The 24,522-nt window shown below is 41.4% G+C and overlaps 1 protein-coding gene across 5 annotated transcripts in view; it reads left to right on the top strand.

Moving 5' to 3' along the window:
• The window catches only part of PTPRM (protein tyrosine phosphatase receptor type M), a gene marked incomplete at its 3' end in the record, with an annotated part of 796,072 nt that overhangs the window by 188,018 nt on the left and 583,532 nt on the right, over positions 1-24,522 (top strand). For all 5 annotated transcript variants that reach the window (XM_084252855.1, XM_084252854.1, XM_084252853.1 and 2 more), the window contains exon 2: positions 21,852-21,974. In XM_084252855.1, the coding sequence (XP_084108981.1) occupies positions 21,852-21,974 (123 nt within the window). The remainder of the gene's footprint in view (positions 1-21,851; positions 21,975-24,522) is intronic.

The following is a 24,522-nucleotide window of genomic DNA, read 5'->3' as shown; positions in this document are numbered from 1 at the left end:
TTATAAATGCACGAAAGACTCAAAGAGCTGGGCCTCCCTGGTGGTGCAGGGGTTAAAGTCTCAGTACTGTCAAGCTATCACCAGCCGCTGCAGCACATGCTTGATCCCCACCAGGGAGCTACCCCCATGGTGCAGCAGACCTCTCCTGTCTCACCTGCTGCTCCCCTCAGCAGTGTATATCAGTAGATCTGCTTGTTCTGCTCCCCTCTTCGTCTCTGGTGACTCCTCTCACACCCCACACCTCTGGCCTAGACTTCAGTTCTTGTGTGCATATAAGTAAAATACATCTTTAAAAAAAGACTCTTAAGAGCCTACTGTGTGTGAGTGCAGGGCAAGGGTGTGTATAAATGCACCCAATGCGCAGAGCAGGTGAGGCTGCTGGCGGAGATACTCTTCAGTCATGTGGAGAAGCTGAGCTTGGGCTACTCAGAAGTATGTGGATGCCAGAGAAGCATCTATTTTTTTTAAGATTTATTTTGTTATGCATAAAAGCACTGGGGTACAGGCCAGAGGTGTGGAGGAAGTGAGAGGATTCACCAGAGACAGAGTAGGGAACAGAACAGGCAGATTGACTGAAACACACTGCTGAGGGGAGCAGCACACATGCCAGGAGAGGTCTGCTGTGCCAAGTGGGTAGCTCCCTGGCTGGGGATCAAACTCGTGCTGCATAGGCTATGGATAGCTTCATAGATTGCGTCTTAACCCTTGGAGCCACCAGTGAAGCCCCAGAGAAACATCTATTTCAGAACCAATTGATGCCATGAGAGGATAGGAAAATGGCAACAGCAGAGGATCTTATATGTCCTTCAGCCTGCCGCTGAATCACCAGGCAAATCGTCCTAAATTTTACACTGCCTATCCCACTCTCAGCAGTTTGGGTTCCATAGGCCCAAGGTAGGGACTCTCAAAGTCTTTGTTTTAAGAAATGATCAGGTGAGGGCCTCCCTGGTGGCACAGTGGTTGAGCGCTGGGTTGCAAAGCTGCCCGCAGCCTCTGCAGTGTTGGTTCCATCCCCGCTGCCGGGCGAGGGTCCCTCATGGCATGTAGACCTCTCCTGCCGCCTGCTGCTCCCCTCAGCAGTGTACTTCGGTCCTTCAGCCTGCTCTGCTCTCCGCTCTGGCTCTGGTGAATTCTCTCACCCTCCTGTGCTTCTGACTGTACCCAGTGCTTGTGCAAATAAATAATTAAATAAATCTTAAAAAAAAAAAATCAGGTGATTCTGAGGCAGGTAGTCAATGAACCACCCTTTGAGTAAATGCTCAATTGTTCCTAAGAGTGTTATAATGCAAGGATTTATGAAATTTGCATGTGCATGCATTTGTCTGGGGAGACAAATTGCGAATAACTCTGTGGGATTCTTGAAAAGATCCATAAGAATATCTGAGCCAGAAGAAAAGCATGGAGGGCAACAAGAACAGTGCTCCCTGTGGCAGAAATCCGGGAGATCTGTCACCTTGAAAGAAATGTTCTTTGTTACAGGCTAAGATGACAAATACATTAGGGAAGTGAAGGCTTACCACCCAGTTTGTAGATCAGGACTTACATGTGTTGAAATCTCAGTGTTTAAAGGAGCTATGATATTTAGTGGATCTAGAGATTTAACAGTTTAATAGTTTTTCTTTTTTTCCTCAAACAATTTTCTTCTGACCTAATTAAATCTTCTGGTTTTCCCTGGATTTTATTTTTTTAATTTTGAAGTTAACAATATATTAAGTTCATTATGCTGAAGATCTTTATGGAAAGTTACTAGTAATGGTGCTACATTTTGCTCTCCTGCGGTTGCCTGCATTTCTATCATAAACATCTCTCTGAAATTTATGGAACCTATGGAAAAAAAATAGATATTGATGTTGCTTAGATTTTACTCCAACTCACGACCTGTTGTGTCAGTCAGTTGTATTGCTGAAAGTGGTGCCTGCTCTGTTATTTTTTCCTTAAACCCAGGGTAAAATATACATTTTGTTTATGTTGCCAAATCAGTACTACAAATGGAGTGCTATGGCCAGGGCTGTGTCCCCAGCCATGCCTGAGGCTGAGTTGTGCTGGGCAAAGTGCTGCTTGTTATTGAGGGGGCAAATGGGGGTGTTTCCCTGGGGGGATAGGCTGCAGCCACATTTGGTGATTGACTTAAACATTACAGAAATTAAGTTGTCTGTGATGGTTCCTCTAGGCAAATGTCTGGTTTCATGAAGGGTTACTCTTTCTTAAACTGTGTCAATATCACATTGATTGCAGATCAATGTAGATCTGTCTTCTTGAGTCCTGAGTTACCTAGCACTAGATAAGATACTGTCAAAACTAAGTGCCCAATATGGCCCAGGGCCTACAATAAATTTACTTAAAGAGCAGCCCATAAGAAAGGAAAATCCAGGCCACATGTAATCAAATATAAGAGTACACAATCAGATTATTAAACCTAAATATATGGTGACACTTTAATTAGTCCCAGTGACCACAGTGTTTTACAAGAAGTCAGCCATATTTGAAAAAAAATGTTCATGAGAAACAATTGACCACACTCCTGAGTTTATATTAAAAATATTCTAGTGAATAGTTTATGAAGCAAATAGGGCTCATCCTAGGCATACTATGAATTTTCTAAATTTGATATTTTCTTCTCATTTTTGATTGTTTCCCCTCATAGACATTTCCTATGTCTAATGTCCCTGAGTTTTCTTTATCAAAGTAAAATATATATCATATGTAGTTATTTGTACTTGTGGATTGTTGGCATGGGGCTGCACATGACAGGTCAAGATTTTTTTTTAGGTTGAATGTGAATAGAGGTCCATGTGAATTCATTTTCATAAAGTGTTTGTTTAGATTTTAGACTTTTAGGCTCTTCGTTGTTGACTAAACAATGTAAAATGATTCAAATAATTTTGGACATTAGTAAACAGGTGCTGAGGAATAGGGTGGGTTGAGAAGAGTCCTACTAAAATTGTATTAGATATTCTCAAGTCACCATTTTAGTAAATATGATATAACCTTTTGGGGTGACTTGGATAGGAACCATCATACCAAATCAACCTCAAATAACCTAGAATTGAGAATATTTGGTACTGGTTCTGTAGTTTTATGTTCATCTGGCCAGCCACCTGATCAGCCCTTGTATACATCTGCTTATAAACAGGGTTTCGTCTGCCTTTTTATGACATGTTCCTAAACCTCCTTTCTTTAACATCAAGCTTGACTATCCCCTTTGTTTTTATTATTTAATATAATTTTATTCAAATTTATTCAAATTTTGTCAGTTCCCCCTCAACAGTATGCCTGCATATATACAAATACATTTTAATATCTGTTACTAATAAAGAAGTATTATATTTAAGAGAAACAAGACAAAAATGATAGAATATAAAATGTTAGAATGGAAATACTACTTTATAGACCATCTAGATAAGAAGTTATCAAAGATTGTTAAATATTAATTTTTTGTAGTATGAGTATTTTGTTGACCATGGAACCCCAACATTTAAAGTTATTGAACATTGGGCCTCCCTGGTGGTGCAGAGGTTAAAGTCTCAGTGCTGTCAAGCTATCACCAGCCACGATGGCATGAATTCAGTGCCCTGGCCAGGGAGCTAACCCACGTGGCACAGCAGACCTCTCCTGTCTTGTTACTACTCCTCTCAGCAATGTATTTTTGTGGTCTACCTGTTCTGCTCCCCACTCTGTCTCTGATGAATCCTCTCACGCCCCACCCTTCTGGACTATATCCCATTTTTGGTATGTATAAATAAATACATCTTAAAAAATAAAGTAATTGAACATTAAATGCATGAGATTGAAGCAGTGTTTTAGGAAGAACTGCAATGGGCACACCTTTACAACTGGAGGGTTCTTTTTATTATTTAATTAATTATTTATATATATTTTAGATAGTTTTTTATTTTTTTTTTACAGTGTTTTCTTAGGTGTTGGAGGGTTCTGAGGATCACTGTTTCAAAAACTAATAATCTAGTTCCTCTTTGCAATTTCATATAGATTAAGACACTGGGGCAAAAATGAAAGGGAGTCAGCATTTACCTTTTTACTAGATAGATAGATAAGAAAATGGGTAGCTTGGTCAGTAGGTGGGTAGATACATAGATAGATGGAATAATATGTACATCTATATATAAACACACACAGAGTCCCTTTAATCCTCATTTGAGAACATAGATGGGTTTACAGATGACTACATAAAGAAAAACATTTAAATTGATAGGATTAAGGGGCCACCCTGATGGCACAAGGGGTTAAGCACATTACTGTGAAGTTATCTGCAGCCTCTACAGCAGGACTTTGATTCCTCTCAGTCCAGGGAGGTGACCCACATGGTGCAGCAGACCTGTCCTGTCTCACCCTCTGCGTCCCTCAGCAGTGTGCTTCAGTCAGTCTGCCTGTTCTGTTCCCCACTGTCTCTGGTGGATCCTATCCTCTCACCCCCCACACCTCTGGCCTGTACCCCAGTTCTTGTATGCATAAATAAATAAAATCTTTAAAAAAATAAATTGATAAGAGTGGGAGTCACATCAGGTTTTTTTGGTTGCAAATCTTCATTCTGACAATCCTACCTCCACATTGCATGCTGACTGCCTTGCTCAAAGCCACACAGGGAAGGGGAAGGACTGGGACCCAGGACTTCTGCTTCCTGTCCCAGGGGTATTCCCTCAGACAATTTCTTTCTACTAGTCAGTGGCAAAAGTGATACCTGTGAAAATAGTAAATAGAATATTGAACAAACTATTTATAAAAATGCCAAAACTCTAACTGTGTTGACCTTCAGAAGGATTCATGTTCTTAATTCCCTATATTTTAGCAACTAATTGGTCATGTGAAATGACTGGAAGGGAAGGTGATTCACTGTTTTTTGTGCTATGTGAGTATTGCTCTAAACTTGGAAATTTACAGGAAAACCAGATTTCTAATTTTATACTGTATGTATATATGGATGATTTTTTGTCAATGTGTACCTTCTTTATGGTCTTACAATTGAATATTTAATAGTAAATATGTATTCACTAGTTTTACATCTCATAAATTTGAAAGATATATAATATGTCATCATTAACATTCTTTTTATGTTTAGAACATAAATTCAAACACAACCAATTGAGGCATTAAGCTAGAGTTCCAGTAGGATACACAAAAAAATCTGTGTGCTTTTTGTTGACTTACACTGAAGTCTGCCAAATAAGAGCCTTATTATGCAGATTCTTAGAATAACAGGCCATGAATATCTTAGATTTCCACATCTAGTTGCTGACTCTCTAGTTTTCTTTTTATCTGGACCATTTAGGAACAGAAGACCTTTAGGATGAAGTTTTTGTTCTTTCTCTTGGCTCCTACAACATTTTTTTGTTTTTTTCTCTTTTAAGTTCTTGTTGAATCCCCCAAGTTATCTTCTGGGAGGTCAAGGGTTTCTTTTCCATCTTCTGTATAGTTCCTGTGACCTCCATTCCTCTCTGCCTTCTCTCCTCAGTACCCACGTAACGATCGGTACATAAGCCCTTAGGTGAGAGGAGGGAAAGAGGTGCCATGAATCAGATCAAAAAGGCAAAAACTGTAGAATTTGGACTTTTCCCCCTTGTTTTACCCAGAATTTTGAGTGAGCCCATAGTATCTTTTTCTTCAGTATTCTTTTCTTAAAAAAAAAAAAAAAAAAAAAAAAGATTTATTTATGCATTCAAGAGCTGGGGTGGAGGCCAGAGGTTTGGGGGGGTGGTGGTGAGAGGATTCATCAGAGACAGAGTGGGTAGCAGAAAGGCTGATTGACTGAAATACACTGCTGAGGAAAGCAGGGGGTGAGTCAGGAGAGGTCTGCTGCCCCATGTGGGTAGCTCCCTGGCTGGGGATTGAACTTGTGCTGCAGTAGCTGCCAATAGGTTCATGGTGCTGAGACTTAACCCCTTGTGATAGCAGGGAGGCCCCCTTCAGTATTCTTTCTAAAGAAGATAGAACAGTCCCCAGTTTCTGTTCTTATATTTGTTACCTAAATACTTGGTGTTGAATGAGCAGCTGGTGACTTCTAGGACTTGAGCTGCAGTAGTGAAGAGACTCATTGTGCTGGCCCTAGGAGCGTACAGATTAGTGAAGAAGATAAACATGCCCAATCATAGAGCCATATGGGATAACACGGTTATCCACAGGCCCTATATATCTTTTTAGTTATGGTACACAGAAATAGTGAGGGATTTTATTTGTGAAAAAATATATATAATAACAGGTACCCAGGGGAAGTGGCACCTGACCTGGGATTTGAACAATGAGCAGGATTCTGCCAGCCAGAATTTGGGGTTCGGTGGGTCTCCTGCCACAGGTATGGACAGTAGGGCCGGATATGGCATGTGGGTGGGCATTATGGTCATTGGGGTGGATCTGCAGGTAATCAGGAATTACCAGACCATACCATGAAGGGGAAGAGGGGCAAGAAATGAAGATAGAGAGGTAAACAGGGATCAAATCAGGACAATCTCTGATGTGAGATGATAACATTTGAATATTGCCCCATGGTCAGTAAGGAGCTGAAGGGCAGTTTTAAGTGGGGAAAGACCTTTTTAGCTGTGTGTTTCATAAATGTCAGATTGTTGATACTGTGTTGGATGAACTGAAGAGGGCGGGATCTTCAGCCTACATGTGAGCTGAAACTCAAGTTATGATGTGGTGGGACTAGGAGACTGATGGGGAAACATTTAGAATTTGGCAGGGATTGGTAAGGCTTTGAGCAGAAATGTGTCTATTATTTGTGGTGCTGTCAACCAACATAGTAACATCAGCACAGAGATGCCCATTACTTTATTTCCTGTTTCAAATAGCATGCACTAAACATAGTTGCGACTTTCTTTGATGTTTATCATCTTGGAGCAGCAAGTACATTTTCACATTTACCACTAGGTTCAACTTTCACCATTTTCCTGGGAGATAGGTAATAACTATTACATAAGGGTAATACTCATATTTTCTATGGGGCATCAATCCTCAGTAATTCCCCTATGATCAAAATTGCCACTCCCCCCCCCCATGCCCACCCTATCTTTCAGGAAACTTCTGGGTTGAAGCCTAGCATATTGTTTCTCAGTCAGTCCAACAGATTCACATTCCCGCCAATCCCCTTTAGGCATTGGAATAAATTGTTGTGTCCTCATTTGAGTATCATACCAGGTAGGAGACTTGGATTTTGGGCCCATGTTTTGTAATAAAATGCGTTTCTTTAAACATGGGAATTATGCTAAGCCCAATGAGATGTGCACACTAAGAAAGGCATGACAGATGAAGGAATAGTAACAAATGGGTGGAGATGGTGGCACTAGATCATCTTTCTCATTCCTTTGTTCCCACTCATCACGGCATACTGATTCTTAGGCTCTTAGACTGAATGCAAGACTTCCCTGTATCATACACCCACCCGCTGTCATTTACATAGTTGACATCATGTCCGTTCATTGTACCTGTGATAGCACTGTATACCCCCTTTCTGACAGGGAGCAAGGTGCATGCTCTTTGGCTTGTCCAACAATCAACGAGTTATTGACAGATCCAGGACTTAATGTATATTGGGTTTTAGATTCTATCCAGTTGTGTTTGCATCACAACTATCAGTTATGTTTTAGAAGAAATACTTCTAATACTAGAAAATTGGAATAAATATTTTACCAAGATTATGTATGAAATTATATCTACCTTTTCCTTATAATTTCATTCTATGCAGTGAATGTAATGTGCAGAAAAAGTGTTCACTGAAGGAAGTATGCTTACTTAAGTTTAGGTTAATCAGCATCCAGTGAAAATAAATAACTGTCTGTTTTAAGCTGAATAAGTGGCTTGGCTATACTGCATATTGGTGAGTTCAGGAGTTTATTTTATCAGCTGTCCCAGAGTTTACGCTAATAAAATCATCAAGAGTTATATTCATAAGTCATACTAAACTCTGCACGAGTGCTACTGGGCATACAGTGAATTTTTTTTAATTTATTTATTCTCTGGGTGTCTCTGACTCAAGCTGATTTTCTATCTAGGATATCTCTTCTTGTTGAATGGTTTCACTTAGCAGAAAAGTTATAGATAAGTTTATTGCCATGCAATTAGAGCATAGAATTCAATACTTTGATCAAACAGTGATATTCTTTTTCCCTTATTCACCTGAGAGATATTTATGACTAAGCATAGTCATTTAGAGCAGTGATCTAAAGGCATTCTCCATACCCATCGGGCTATGCATACAATCTGCTAAGATATGGAAGAAAATAACTAAACTTTCAATTCATGTATATTTTCTAATTCATACTTTAATATATCAGTTATATGTGTGTAACAATCTGCATGCTTAGAATACTCCATTATATAATTTCTAAATGAGTACATACAGGATGTTTGTGCCTTTGTAAAAAACTGGTAAGGTATATTTAAAAATAATACTTGGAACTACTGCTCTAGAGCACACTTCTAAAATAGGTCAATGATTAGATTATTCTGGGACCTTTTTAAAAGCCACAGATTCCCATAAGATTCTAATTAAATAGGTTGGTCGAGAACAGTGGTTATCAAATATTAGCATGCCTCAGAATCAACTGGAGGACTGGCTATTAACACATAGGTAGCTGGACCCCACTCCAGAGTTTTTGATTCAGCAAGTCTGGGCAGAACCTGAAAATTTGTATTTTAACAAGTTCCCAGGTGATGCCTCTGGTCCAGGAACCCACTTTGAGAATTACTGAAGCTATAGGGGACTCCAGAGATCAGATGATAAATACTGATGTAGATTTGGTCAGCCCCTAGACAGTTCTTGCTAATAGTCTGTCACTTTGCTGTTCCCACTATAGTAGTCAGAGGGATTTAAACTTACAGGGAATTTGCATGAGTGACTTAATCCTGTAGCAGCTCTATGAGGTGCTTATCCATATGTGGGACACTGAGACAGGTCTATATTTAACTGCATCTGTACAATATTTGGGAATAGAGACATTGCTACTACCCATTTAAAAAATACAGGCTTTAAGATTAAAAGGAAGAATACATGGCTGCTTGCTGCAATCAGGCCTTTTTTTGAAATTAGAAATCAATAGATTCATATGAAATGCAGGGTGCAATAAGTGTAATAAGCCATAGAAACTTTAAGAACAAGACAATCCATTTCCTTTGAATTATATAAAATATATCCATTGGTAAATAGCACTTTTCACAATGGAGCCTAGCATTAGCCATTTAAATGCCTGTGTGATGTGTAAAAACTACTTGCTAGATTAAATTATGTAGAAGAGCATTTCTATAATGCTTAGTGTCTGATTCACTAACCGTCACCAGAGCACTCAAAGTTTAAGAGGCATTATATACTTTCATTGTTTGGCAGGCAGTTTAATGTAGATGTCACCAGGATTGATTTATAAGAAGAAAGCAGTGACTTCACTATGTTGGTATAGGTTTGTTTTTCCTTTTTAACTTTTAAAACAATTAATGGATGTTAAAGCTTGCTTTCTGTTTATCCTTTGAAATGTATCATTTATAGACACTCATCTCACAGTTTGAAATTCAAAATAAATAGATTGGACCACCTGAGATTGCATGTATTTTAGGAAAATAGAACATATGACATTCTTTCAGGAGATATGTCAGCACTGATTTTAATCTGCCCTCTCTATGGAGAGAGACTCATTTAATACTTTATACATTTGATAAAGACTGCCTTAAATGGGGTCATTCTGTATTTAGAACAAATGAGAAAAATGTTCCAGAAATTTCCTCAAGGAGTACTAGTCTTTTTTTTTTTTTTTTCACAAAATAACTTTAAATGGACTGTAATTATAACAAAAATGATTTTAGTATATCTAAATAAATTTAACCCGTTAAATGCAGAACCATTCAAAATGTTCATGTTGAAAGATGACTGCAAAACTGAGGCAACCAGAAGGGGAGAAAGGGTGGGTGGAGGGATTATTGGAACTATGGTGGTAGACAGGATGTGAATACATACATTTGTGGAGTTTTGAATCTGTAGCCCCTAAATAAATACAATGATATAAATCAGCTTTACCTCAGTAAACATAATTGGAAAAAATAACAAACCCCAAATACTCATGATTCCTATAATTAATGTTACAGTTTATGAAATTAACATTTGATTACCCTCCATTGACTTCTAAGAAAGTACACTTTTACGAGCTTATTCGCAGTACAATTCATGTAACGGTCTTGTAGTGCAAGCATGCACAGGTCAGATTCCCTGTCAGTTAAGGCAGACAGATAAAGAGAGTCTAGGAGCCCATGTTGCTACAGGCCTTTAATGCTCTCTTAGGGAACCAGGTACACAAGCACATCCAGGGGGGAGGCTGGCATGCAGGGAGGCAGGTATGAACCAGACGGGGAATAAGCCCCTGGGAGAATCTGTACTCTCTGTCTGGCCTCTCCCTGGTGTTCTCAGTCTCCTGGTCTTGCCTCAGAGTGGCCCACTCCTTTATGTCAACCCCTAGGCACAGGTGTGAGCATTTACACAAGCACACGTCCTCACTCTTTGGGCCCAGGTGTCCACAATCATGGGCATGTGTGTCCCATGCCCACACCTCTCTGTCCCGGCATGGATGCTAGCGGCAGGAAGGTACATACCCCACAAGTATGTAAATATTATGCAGTGTTATTTATTTACTTTATAGAGGTAGAGGTGGGCTAAAGGTGAAAATGTGCATACTGGAAATAGTGTGAACTACGGATCCAGACCTGAATTTAAAATTTGAAATACATTAAACCTTGTGTGACTTTGTAGGAGATCATTGGCCACTACTAACTGCCATTTGTAAAATAAGTGATAAAGCAATGACGATCCAATTAGGAGATAGAAACCAGACACTAATTGGAAAAGGGAAAGCTTAGATCATCTTCAGAGAAAGTCATACAGATGGCCAACAGTTATATGAAAAGAGTGCTCATAGTTACTTACTATCAGGGAAATACAAATCTAAACCATAATGAAATACCACCTCATGCCTGTGAGAAGGGTATATATATATATATATATATTATATATATATAATATGTATATAATATATATATGAAAAAAGAAAGAAAAAAAACCAACAAATCAATTATTAGCAGTGGTGTGGTGTTAAAGGAACTCTGATACACTGTTAGTAGTAATGTACATTGGTTCAGCCTCTATAGAAATAAAATGGAGATTTCTGAAAAAATTACAAATAAATCTACCATATGATCCAGCAGTCTCTCTCCTAAGTATCTGCCTAAAGAATACTAAAACACTAATATGAAGGAATATCAATGCTCTGATGTTCACCGCAGCACTATTTACAATAGTCAAGGAAACAGCTTATATGGAATAGTTATGGAAACAGCTTAAGTGCCGAAGGACAGAGGAGTGGATTAGAAAAATGTGAGATACACACACACACACACGTGCAATGTTATGCTACTCAGCCTTAAAAAAAAAAAAATAGAATCTTGCCTTTCTCAACAACGTGGATGGAATTGGAGGGGATTATGCTAAATGAAATGATTCAAAAGGAGAAAGACAAATACTGGATGATTTCACTCATATATGGAATATAAAGAAGAACAAAGTAAAGGAACAGACAAAAACAAACCAAAAGAAACTCTTGAAATCCGACTGCAGAACTGAGGCTCCTGTAGGAGGAACTGAGGTAGGATGGAACGTGGGGAGGGAGTCCTAGGAACACGGTGGAGGATTATTGGGACTTTAGTGATGGGTGTGGTGTGATAACCTACATCTCAAGTGGTGTGTTCCTACATTCCTAAATTATGTACAGTGTTGTAAACTAATGTTACTTTAATAAAAATAATTCAAAACATAAGAGGGAAAGTTTAATATAAAGAATAACTGTTTACAATGGGTTGGAATATAAGCACAAAGTAGAGACAGTGCTTAAGAAATGGCACATGGGAGGCACCATTATTACTCCAAAGCAGAAAGAGAGCTTCAAGGAAGAGACTCTTCTAGGGCTAAGATCCAGGGTGTTCCTCTGGTTTAGTGAGAGCATAGAAGTCACATTGCAGCCATGCAAATGGAATTTGGAGGAAATGGGTCCTCAATGGTCGGAGGGGAGGGGTGTCCCTCTGGGGCTGCTCTGTTCCAAAATCCCCAACTGGGTGCAGGGGCAAGCTGCTGTCTGCTGGGCATTGCTGGAGCTAGGCAGTGGGAAAGCCTCTGCACTGCACTCCTGGGCAGTGGGAAGTCCCTTGCATTTTATGGGAAACCACATTTGCTCTGGAGCCCGTGAGGAAACCCTGCGAACCCAACTTTCTTCCTGCAGTGCCTCTCTTTTCTCCTCTTCTGACAAAGTTCTATGACTATAACATTTGCCCACTGAATAGGAGATCAAGTTAGGGGGTCTGCATATATTTTTTGCAGAATGAAAAGTGAATTGAGAGCTGAGAGTTAATAGATTAATAGCTGGTTCAAAGCATATCAGTTCTTGCCTTTTAAGTTTTTAAGATTAAATACTAAATATAAACATTTGCATGATATTTGTTAGGTAGCAAGTTTTTGAATCAGACTTATTGAGACAAGTTTTATGTTGGTTGTGAGGAGTAAATGAAATGATGACTATCCATGATGCCCTTGAGCAGAATCTGGCCAGTGCATGGCAGATGTTCATGGAATGGTAGCTGCTAGTAACAGAGAACTTTGCAGGTCATGGGTTGCACCCTGATTGTACCCTTAGGGTTTACGTGTGTAATTTTGGTTAATAACTTCAAACTAAATAAATATTCCCAAGGAATGCTTCTCATCTCCAAATTTTTTTTCAAGATTTATTTATTTTTATCCAAGAATTGGGGCACAGGCCAGAGATGCGGGGGGTGAGAGGATTCACCAGAGACAGAGTGGGGAACAGAACAGGCAGACGGACCGAAGTACACTGTTGAGGGGAGCAGCGGGGAGACAGGAGAGGTCTGTCCCACCATGTGGGTTTCTCCCTGGCCGGCTGGGAATTGAACTCATGCTGCAGTGGCTGCAGATTACTTCATAGATTGCGTCTTAACCCCTGTGCCACCAGGGAGGCCCTTATCCCCAAATCTTAAAGACCATAGGTGGCACCCTCTGAAGGGCCATGTAGTCAGTTCAGTGAACCTAGACTCACCTTTTACAAAATAAATTTTAACAGAAATGAAGACTGTCAGTGTATCTTAGCAGGGATAATTTTGGTTTGTAAAATGTACTGTACATATTCTGGGTCAAGATTTTTGTTGTGGGTCACAACAAAAAAATTGTTTCAAATACTTTATGGTTCTAAATGGTGGGTTCTAATCTTTGTCAAATTGTTTTCCTTTGTCTTCTTTACAGGCTTCAAAGTTTCAATAGGGTTTATAGTGATAATGTGAAAGCTCTAATAAGGTCTTCTTTGGGGAAAAGTAACCCATCTTCTCCTTTATAGCTTCTCTATCAATAATTTAATTGTATCTACAGAATAATTATTTACTACTCCAAAGAAAGAAGATAAATTCACTCCAATAGGCAAATCACAATATTTTGTTTTCATGTCCAGAATGATCTTTAGAGAATACTATCCTTGCTTTCTAATTATTCCTAGGGGAAATAAAAAAAAAGACTTCAACTTTTAAAAAAAGATTTATTTATTCATCGAAGAATTGGGTGTAGGCTAGAGGTGCTGGTGGTGAGAAGATTCACCAGAGACAGAATGGGGAGCAGACCATGCAGATTTAATGAAATACACTGCTGAGGGGAGCATTGGGTGAGACAGGAGAGGTCTGTTGCACCATAGTGGGGGCTAGCTCCCTGGCCTGGGATGGAACTCAGGCCACAGCAGTGATAGCACTGAGACTTAACCCCTACACCACCAGGGAGACCCCTGACTTAAACTTTTGTAAAGTGAAAGCCTTAATTTTTAGAGACTGCATTAACATTTAATTGACTTACAATTTCAACCATAGTAAAAAATGAACATGTTCAGTCATTTACTTACATTGGTAAATTACTCATCTTGGAATATATCAGGACAGGGCTGGGTATTTTGTAGGACTATATTGAGATTGCGTCTATTGTGTATGTGCATATTAACTATACTTTTTTTTAAGATTTATTTTTATTTATTTATACAAGCACTGGGTACAGTCAAAAGTGCAGGAGGGTGAGAGAATTTACCAGAGCCAGAGCGGGGAGCAGAGCAGGCAGAAGGACTGAAGTACACTGCTGAGGGGAGCAGTGGGTGGCAGGAGAGGTCTGCGCGCCATGTGGGACCCTCCTCTGGTGGCCGAGGAGCAGCTGGGGATTGAACTGGCGCTGCGGAGGCTGCGGGCATCTTCGCAACCCAGTGCTCAACTGCTGCACCACCGGGGAGGCCCTATACTTCTTTTTTTAAGATGCATTTATTTATGCATACAAGAACTGGGGTACATGCCAGAGGTGTGAGAGGATTTACCAGAGACAGGGTGGAGAACAGAACAGGCAGATTGACAGAAATACACAGCTGAGGGGAGCAGAGGGTGAGGCAGGAGAGGTCATCTGCGCCATGTGGGTAGCTTCCACGTCGGGGAATCAAACTCGTGCTGCAGTGGCTGAGGATAGCTCCATAGGTTGCATCTAAACCCCTTGTGCCATCAGGGAGGCCCCAACTATACATCTTTAAAAAACTTAAGGCACAATATTGTAGCCAAATTTTGCTTTGAGTTCTGGGAATTTTTTCCTTTTTTAAAAATTTATCTATGCATACAACAGCTGGGGTACAGGCCAGAGATGCGGGGGGTGAGAGGATCCACCAGAGACAGAGTGGGGAACAGAACAGGCAGACTGACCAAAATACACTGCTGAGGGGAGCAGCGGGAGAAACAGGAGAGGTCTGTCTCGTCATGTGGGTTTCTCCCTGGCTGGCTGGGGATCGAACTTGTGCTGCAGAGGCTGAGGGTTGCTTCATAGTGGGGTGCTTAACCCCTTGCACCACAAGGAAGGCCCTGGGAATTTTTTTCTATAATGCATTTATTGAGTGTCTGCCGTGTACTCTAAGGAATGTGAAGATGACTAAGATAAAGTTACTATCAAAATTGCTTTTGAGAATTCCTACCCTGCCTATAATCTTTCAGACAGCTATTTTTTTAATACTCTGCCGTTTTCATGTGAAAATATTAGCCAAAAGGAGTTATCCATCTCACCTGGTTTTTACAACTGTGGCTCTGCACTTTGGTAATACACAGACTACTTGCGATTTTTAGTTGGGAAATAAATATACAAAGTCTTGTATATTTCACCTACTAAGACAATATCCATGAAAACAATTTTAAGGACTGTTTGACAGCTTTAATCTTAGAATGCACTGAAATATCACCAAATCAAGCTTATGAATTGTTAGTGAATAGGCGTTAAAACCCATCACTCTCTTCTGGGCAATGTTATTGGGAACTCTGCTCATTGACTTATCTTAATTGCTTCTTATCAGGGCCCTGGGAAGAGAGCTCTGTATGGATTTAGGATTAGGAGTAGTAGTGCTGCTTTTTAGTTTTCAGTTTGGGAAATAGTAGTGTTAAGAATAGGGCCTCCCCGGTGGCACGGCGGTTGAGCGCTGGGTTGCGAAGCTGCCCGCAGCCTCTGCAGCGCCGGTTCGATCCCCGGCTGCTCCCGGGCCACCGGAGGAGGGTCCCGCATGGCGCGCAGACCTCTCCTGCCGCCCGCTGCTCCCCTCAGCAGTGTACTTCGGTCCTTCTGCCTGCTCTGCTCCCCGCTCTGGCTCTGGTGAATTCTCTCACCCTCCCGCGCTTCTGACTGTACCCAGTGCATGTATAAATAAATAAATAAATAAATAAATCTTTAAAAAAAAAAAAAAGAATATAGGCATTTTTACACAATGGACTGCTACTCAGCAATCAAAAAAGACAAATGCATGCCATTTGCAGCAACATGGATGGAGCTGGAACGGATTATGCTAAGTGAAATAAGTCAGAAGGAAAAAGATAAATATCACATAGTTTCATTTTTATGTGGAATATAGAGACACTGAACAAAGACAAAACTTTCAAGCTGACGATAGATCTGAGGCATAAAACAGGGAAAAAAGAGGGAGACAGTCAAAACTGGGGAGGGACGAGCATAAGGGATGAGGGGAGATGCATCACGGATGCTATGGTGGTAAGAGAACTATGGGGACTGAACTTGAGGAGAAATCAAATAATGGCCAAAAATTAAGAGTGATGTAAGAAAATAATTTTTGAAAAATAAAACCTGCAAAATCTAGTGAAAAAAAATGTAAGCTCTCAAGACAGGATGCCTGGGTTCAAATCTCTGTTTTACTAGAGATTTGAAGATTCATGTAAGAAGTGATTCCACCTTTGAGTTTTGTGTAAGCTGAGTAACCTTCCATGCCTCAGTTTCTAAATCTGTAAAATGAAGCTCATAATATCTACCATGTAGGGTTGGTGTGAGGATTAAACATGTCCTCAGTAAATATTGCCCTTATTATTATTTTTAGTATTCATGTTGTTTTCTCATAGTTATGAATTATTTAATCAATCTTATTTCCTCTTTGCTCTGGCTACTCCAAAGCCCAAAGTGAAATTTGTGGCTAACTTCCAGTTAATAGACCTTATGGCAGTTTTTATCACTTGCTAGTGATGGTGATTGTTGAGTCTTTGCCAACCACTCATATAATTTTCTTTTCCATATTTTCCTTACCTTTTTTCTTGAGTTTTATTTATTTATTTTTGTTATTATTTCACATTGTGTGTCCTCAAATAGGACCATGCACTCTTCATTGTTATTCAGGTGTGCCAGATATATTGGACTCTGGGATCTGTTAACTTAACCACTATGCAAACTGGTCTTGAAAACCAAAAGAAAGAACCAATTGTCCTCTTTATAGTTGGTAACTTCAATTCTGATGTAATTTACCTTGATATCATGTCATTTCAACTTAAGAAACCACCTTTGCTATTTGTGAAATCTCCCATCCACTGAATGATGGGATTGGTGGATCTGAAAATTGGTGTGGGAGTGTAGGGGGGTGGGGGGATGTAGATCTTATAGCAATAGGAAATACATAATCTATCCCATTTTCCAGTGGTTTGATACTCATGCTTGGGTCCAGAATGAACCATATCATGCTTTTTATGTTTCTTCACAAGTGATAAAAACAGCTTTACATAAGAGAAAAATTATACCAGGCGCCAGCATTGTATTAGTCTTTGGATTTGCCATCAAATGTGAATGCTCTAGCCTTTATATTTGGTTATATCTTCAGTGCTAACAATTGTTTCGTAAGACAGATCTTTATCCAGCCTTGAGATGTTTTGTGAATACTTTTAGCTCTTTCTCAGTGTTTAAGGTGGCACTGCATGACTTCCATCACAGTGTTATGTTTCCATTGGAGGGGGGAACTTTTTCTTTGTCAAATCATGGTTATTTCTTTTTATACTTGCTCTTTGGGCTTATCTCTACAGTGCTCAAGCTATTTTCTACATCAAAATTACAACCAAGGAAAACTATTTCTTATAAATGTTTTCATAGTCTACCAACATTTCTTACTCAAAATCAGAAAGTTGTGAGTATTATGTGCTTAAAGCAAATCCACTTTGTTTCTGAACTTGTTAAAGCTGAATAACAGGGAATTATAAATTACCGGTTGTTGACAAGGTGAAATATTGAGTTAATGTTGTGTCTTTGTAATGAGTTATCTGTTCCCAGTGGAATGTTTAATTGACCAGTTCTGTTAAAAGTATTACAGAGGCGATTACCAAGGACAGTAACTTCACCATTATGCCTTGGAGCTAATGATGGAGACAAAGCTGGAAAGCTGGGAGGAAAAGTTTAAAATGGTCTGAGGTCCTTTGACTTTGCCTTCTAACATTTTCAATCAGATGTTTGGAGGCAGATGAAGAAAGCATGCTTATCAAGTTGGCAGATAACCCAAATCTAGGTAGAATGACCAATACCCAAATGACAAAAGTCAGGATTCCAAAAGCTCTCAACAGACCAGAGTGATGCACTGAATGCAATGAAGTGAAATTTAGTAAGGATAAATGTGCAGTTCTGTATTGGAATTCAGAAAGCCACTTACCTTATTACAAGTAAGGAGAAATGGCTCCATGGTGTAAAAAAAGACATATGAGATTTTAGGTTTGAAGAAGGTAAGCTCAACCAAGATTACCGCCCAGATTATTGAAAGGACACCAGGTCAAGAAACACAGCCAGTTGCATTCTGGTTAAAGGACTGGGAGTCATTCTTTTAGAAGAGTGCTGGTATATGTGTAAGTGTTCAGAGAACACCTGCTGACATGGAGAATGTCTGAAAACCTTCTAGTAGCAGTGTAGGGTAAGTGAAAAATTATCAGGCTTTTCCACCCTTCTGACATTAGCATTAATGATGGATCCCTGAGGTCTGACATGCATGCCTAATGGCGGGCACCTGGAGTAGGGTGTGGGCATGCATAGGTGGGTGCACCTGGGCTGAGAGACTGGGTTTATAAGGGTGGCGTTACAGGGATGCCAGCAAAAGAGCAGAGAAAAGAACCAGAGCAGCAGAATGAGAGCAGAACCAGCAGAGCAGCAAAGGAGAAGCAGAGACCATGAGAGAACACCAGAGACCTTGGAAAGAGTGAAGATTCCCGGTCCCTGGGCCCCTGCCTGCCTGTGGTGTAAAAAATTCAATAAAAGGGCCTCCCCAGTGGCGCAGCGGTTGAGCGCTGGGTTGCGAAGATGCCCACAGCCTCTGCAGCACCGGTTCAATCCCCGGCTGCGCCCCGGCCACCAGAGGAGGGTCCCACATGGCGCGCAGACTTCTCCTGCCGCCCGCTGCTCCCCTCAGCAGTGTACTTCGGTCCTTCTGCCTGCTCTGCTCCCCGCTCTGGCTCTGGTGAATTCTCTCACCCTCCCGCGCTTCTGACTGTACCCAGTGCTTGTATAAATAAATAACTAAATAAACAAAAATCAGGGCCTCCCCGGTGGCGCAGTGGTTGGGCGCTGGGTTGCGAAGCTGCCCGCGGCCTCTGCAGCGCCGGTTCAATCCCAGGCTGCTCCCCGCCACCGGAGGAGGGTCCCACATGGCGCGCAGACCTCTCCTGCCGCCCGCTGCTCCCCTCAGCAGTGTACTTCGGTCCTTCTGCCTGCTCTGCTCCCCGCTCTGGCTCTGGTGAATTCTCTCACCCTCTCGCGCTTCTGACTGTACCCAGTGCATGTAAAAACAAAACAAACAAACAAACAAATAAATAAATAAAACATGCCTCTATTAAAAAAAACAAAAAAACAACTAAAAGTCAATGATTGGCTCAGGTGTGTTTGCATCTTAAAAAAAAAAAAAAAAAAGTTCAATAAAAGCCTGATAAGCCACTGGGGGCTCCAGGACTCTCCTTTACCCATCTGACCAGATCATAGGGAACCTGCACTGTGCCTTGCTGGCACCACAGGCGGGAACTGAGGGCAGCAAAGCATATATTGCCTGGAGAAGTGAAGACTTGGAACATAACAGGCCTTTTCAAATAATCATCTTCCCTCCATAGAGCTGAGGTTGTTTTTTTTTTTGCTATTTTTTTTCCAGTGTTTAGAACTAAGATAAATGAGTATACAATTCAAGAAATAGAGCATGGGCCTTTTCAAGGGGAATTTTCTACATGGGAGGGTTGCTTTACTAACATGTGGGGACCTCATCTATTTAGAAACTGTCTAGAAGGTTGTAGAATTGAGTTTTAGCATTTGGATGGAAGTTGACCAGCTGGCCTCTAACATCTGTTTACCTCTGAGGTTGTGTGCTGTTTTACTTATTTTCTTGCCACCTGCACACACACTGGAGACAGTGTAATAATAATCTTATTTTTGTATTCTTTCTTTTTTTAAAAAAAGATTTATTTATTTATTTATTTATGCGTGCATATAAGAGCCGGGGTACAGTCCAGAGATGCAGGGGAGTGACAGGATTTACCAGAGACAGAGTGGGGAACTGTAGGGCCAGAAGCAGACACGGTGCAGGTTTTCTATGATCCAGCAGACTGGGTAAGGGAGGAGTCAGAGTCCTCAGTGGCTTTTTGCAGGTCTTTTATTGGGATTTACCTGGTACACAGCAGGCAGTGGTGCTGGGGGGGCAGGAGGCTGGCAGTCCTCCTAGCCCCCAGCAAGTCTTCACTCTATCTGGGCTCTCCGGTGTTCTCTGCTTCTCTCTTGGCTTCTGCTACTTCTTTCTCGGTTTCTCCTGGCGTCCCCTGACGCCGCCCTTAAAAGCCCAGTCTCAGCCCAGGTGAATCCCATCTACCTATGCCCACACCCTATTCCAGGTGCCCGCCATCTGGCATGCATTCAGGACCACAAGGATCCATCATCTATGCCTGATGGCGGGAGGGCAGAAAAGCCTGACATTTTTCCTTACCCTACAGGAATAGAACAGGCAGATTGACTGAAATACACTGCTGAGGGGAGCACTGCTGAGGCACAGTGGACCTCTTCTCTCAAGTCAGGAGAGGTCCGCTGTGCCTTGTGGGTTGCTCCCTGGCTGGCCAGGAATTGAACTCATGCAGCAGAGGCTGCAGATTGCTTTATAGGTTGCTTCTTTACCCTTGTGCCACCAAGGAGGCCCATTTTTGTATTCTCTTGACCAGAATCCTTTATTCTTATCATCGGAAAGTCATTATAATGGATGGTAGAATTTTCATCATAATTACGATGATCAACATAATTGTAGTGGCAGGAATGCTGCAGGGCGAGATCTCTATGAAACCTGAGCAGACTGGTGAAGGAGAAGTCCTGGAGCTTTCAGTGGGTTTTTGGGCTTTTATTGGGATTTTACTGGGTACACAGCAGGCAAGAGTTCTGGGGGGCCAGGAGGCTGGCAGGCCTCCCAGACCCCAGCAAGTCTTCACTCTTTCTGTGCTCTACTGGTGTCCCCATGATGCCACCCTTATAAGCCCAGTCTCTCAGCACAGGTGTATCCACTTACGCTTACCCACACTCTACTCCAGGTGCCTGCCATCAGGCATGCATTCAGGACCGCAAGATCCATCATCAATCCTAATAGTGGGAGAACAGAAAAGCCTGATACTTTTTCACTTACCCTGTAATAATCATTCACTTTTGCAATGTAAAACTTTGGGGAAAAGACTTAATAATGCAGTGATTCAAAGCAACAGGAAACAGTTAAATAATGGAAAGTTTGGGCCAAAAATTCTCAGTATGCTCCCAGATGCTGAAACAATGGAATTGCTTTATATATGCTGCATTTTAAAAAAAATATTTGATTATTTAATTACATGTCTTCTATAGTGCCAGAGTTAAGCAGATGTTTACCACATGTTTTGTTGTGAAGTTATTCTTGCCTTTACATGTTACAGAGACTATAAAACATTTTATGTAATCTGTTTTAATTTTGAGAACTTATATTGCCAGTATATTAAAGTGAAACCTGTTTCTGTGTTAGACTTACCATAATCCTTAGGAAAATATTTGCAAGCTATGTCCGTGGCCTCTGTTGCATTTTGAACTCTGCTATTGTGCCAGAGTTGTGGTGAAACCATCTATATTTTAATTTTGGGGAAAAATTGTTTTTCCTATTAAAACTCATCAAATGATTAAGGCATTTATATCAAATTTTTGAACACAATATCAGTTATTCCAAATTCCTATAATTCTGGGATATGTGAGTTAAATATTTGCTTAGGTCTTAACTTTCAATTGAATTATGCAAATGTTAAGATCCTTTCAGGAAACAACACAGTATAGCAATATGGTTAAAGCATGTGAATAGTTAGATTGTGCTGAACATGGGCATAATACAGTCATAATCCACAGTTCCTGAAAACAACAAAAAAGTCAAATTCGATTGAATTTTGCATCAAATAGGTGTATGGTACCTGCAATCATAATAGCTTATTCCAATTGTCTGGTCGTTATTTATGTTATCTTTTAATCTTTTACATTTTAGGCGGTTGCCTTTTTGATGAGCCTTATAGCACCTGTGGATATAGCCAAGCTGAAGATGATGATTTCAACTGGGAGCAGGTGAACACCTTGACCAAGCCGACTTCTGACCCATGGATGCCATCAGGTTTGCTTTTAGTTTTAAGTTTTCTTTTGAAAATCAAAGGTGCAGAAAAGTCTTAATCATTGTAAGTGTTCATTAAAGGACCTTACTTTTATGTACCTTCCTTTAAAATCTAATCAAATGTTACTTCCTTTATTTTTGGGTACACCTGACCTAAATGAATGGGTGTTAGCCAATTGATTCTTTCCCAAGAAGCAGATATGGCAAACAGGTGCACGTCTCTTTTGGCAAATGTGACTAGAGGATGGAAATCTAGCTGGAGAATTCACATGACAAAATGTAGGCTAAATAAAGTGAATCAGGCTTTTTATGCCCTCCCACTGGTACAGTGGATGCCAGGGGCAGAGGGACATTGGGGAGAGGGGAATGGATGCTGATGATTATCAACATGTGGGCCTAGAGTGTAGGGACATGTGCATGTGTAAATGCACACACCTGGGCCTAGAAGGGAGGGGATAAAAGGGCATCATCACTGTGAAGCGAGGCTACTGCCAGATGGTGCGAGACTGAGAGAGCAAATTCATGCAAGCACAGAGATAAGCGGGGGCTGGGAGGCCACTATTTACCTGGTTCTCTGGATTCAACAGTAAAGGCCTTTAAGAATCTATTGAGGGTTCCAAGGTTCCTTTAACTATCTGCCCAAATTCATAGTGAACCTGCGTGACCTGGGATGGGTGCACAGCAGAGTCTCCATCACAACTAGGAGACCTTGGGAGACAATTTAAACTTTGTCAAGTTTGGGGCTCACTAGGTATCTCTGGAGATCTGAAAGGATGCCAGTGATCTTGGAAGTATTGTGAAGATAAAATGATCCACATATGGCATAGTTTTCCAAGGTAGAGCTGCTTTGTAGATTTCATAATGAGTCGAAGATATTTGGTCCACTGAACAACAGGAAGAATTTTTTTTCTTTTTTAGATTTTTATTTATTTATTTATACAAGCACTGGGTACAGTCAGAAGTGCGGGAGGGTGAGAAAATTCACCAGAGCCAGAGCAGGGAGCAGAGCAGGCAGACTGACGAGGTACACTGCTGACGGGAGCAGCAGGTGTGGCAGGAGAGGTCTGCGCGCCATGTGGGACCTTGCCCTGTGGCTGGGGATTGAACCTGTGCTGCAGAGGCTGTGGGCAGCTTCGCAACCCAGCGCTCAACCGCTGTGCCACCAGGCAGGCCCAGGAAGAATTCTTTGTGGAAGTAAGAATGAGAAGATGGGGCCTCCCTGGTGGTGCAGCGGTTTGAGCACAGCACTGTGAAGCGGTCCGCAGCCTATGCGGCACCAGTTAGATTTCCGGCCGGCCATGGAGATTCCCACATGGCCCAGCAGATTCCCACATGGCCCAGCAGATCCCCACATGGCCCGGCAGACCTCTGCTGTCTCACCCGCTGCTCCCCTCAGCAGTGCTTTCAGACTGTCTGTTCTGCTCCCCACTCTGTCTCTGGTGAATTCTCTCACCCTCCCGCACCTCTGGCCTGTACTTCAGTTCTTGTATAAATAAATCTTAAAGAATGAAAAGATGGTGACTAGTGAATTCTAATCAGATTGGAACTTGATCATTTTAGGAAACCCTTTTTAGGCTGTGGTGATGGATAGCATCTTAAAATTTTAGATTTGCACATTTGAAACCGGGACCCTGCAGCTCATGGGCTACAGGGCAAGAATGAATTTCTCACTGCTGCCTAAGCAGCAGGAGCCCTTGAAAAAGCAGTTTCTACCAACAATAGGAATTGCTGGTAGTCCTTCCCCCATCCCTTGGTCTCAGAAGCTGCTTGTGGTTAGTGCAGGTGTGGTGAGTAGGGGCATTTTACCACTCACCACCAGTCTCCCCACGGGCTCAGGCTGCAGGCAGAGCATGGCAGTGGTGGCACACAGCAGTGGTTTCCCTCCCATGCTTCCCCAGGGCATACTGTCCATGGTTTAGGCATCAGTGAGGAGAATAAGGCCCATTGGGCCAGCTCCAGCACTGTGGCCCCCTCAGCTGCAGGCAGTAGACTGGTGTCTGGATCATAGATAGGTCTGATCAGGTGCGACCTATAAGCTGGTTGTTAGGTGGTTCAGTCAGCCATAGGCTTGAAAATAGTCCAGTCAGACTTGTGGGGTGAGGTTGGGAGGGTCACTGAAAGAGGGTATAAGGCATAGTAGAAGCCAGCTTGGAACTTAGACTATTTCTGGAGACACTCTGTTCCTAACCTCCAAAGAAGAAAGAAGCATCTAGCAGCTAACCCCCAAAGGAAGAGAAGTTAAAAAGCTTCTCAGAATAGCTGAAGAGCTTTGCAAAGGCCACTGTTGCCCTCCGACCCTGCCTCTCACATCGCCAGAAAGGAGCACGCACAGCCCCAGCCTGGTGTTTCAAAGAGCCTTTTGTTGTTAGTGTGGCCCAACAACTCACAAAGAACTGTTAACATGATGTATAGGATTGTGTCCAACACCTCCCACTGTTGCCACCTCCATTGCTGTCTGGTCCAGTGCCTGGTGCTGTCCATCCTAACCTTCAGACTGTGGATTAGGAATTTTCTCTGTCTTTTCTATAAACTTACTACCTACTGAAAGGGA

Source organism: Talpa europaea (assembly GCF_964194135.1).
Source record: "Talpa europaea genome assembly, chromosome: 13".
Lineage (NCBI taxonomy): Eukaryota > Metazoa > Chordata > Mammalia > Eulipotyphla > Talpidae > Talpa > Talpa europaea.
Note: the sequence above shows the minus strand (reverse complement) of the source record. Positions and strands in the feature narration are given on the sequence as shown.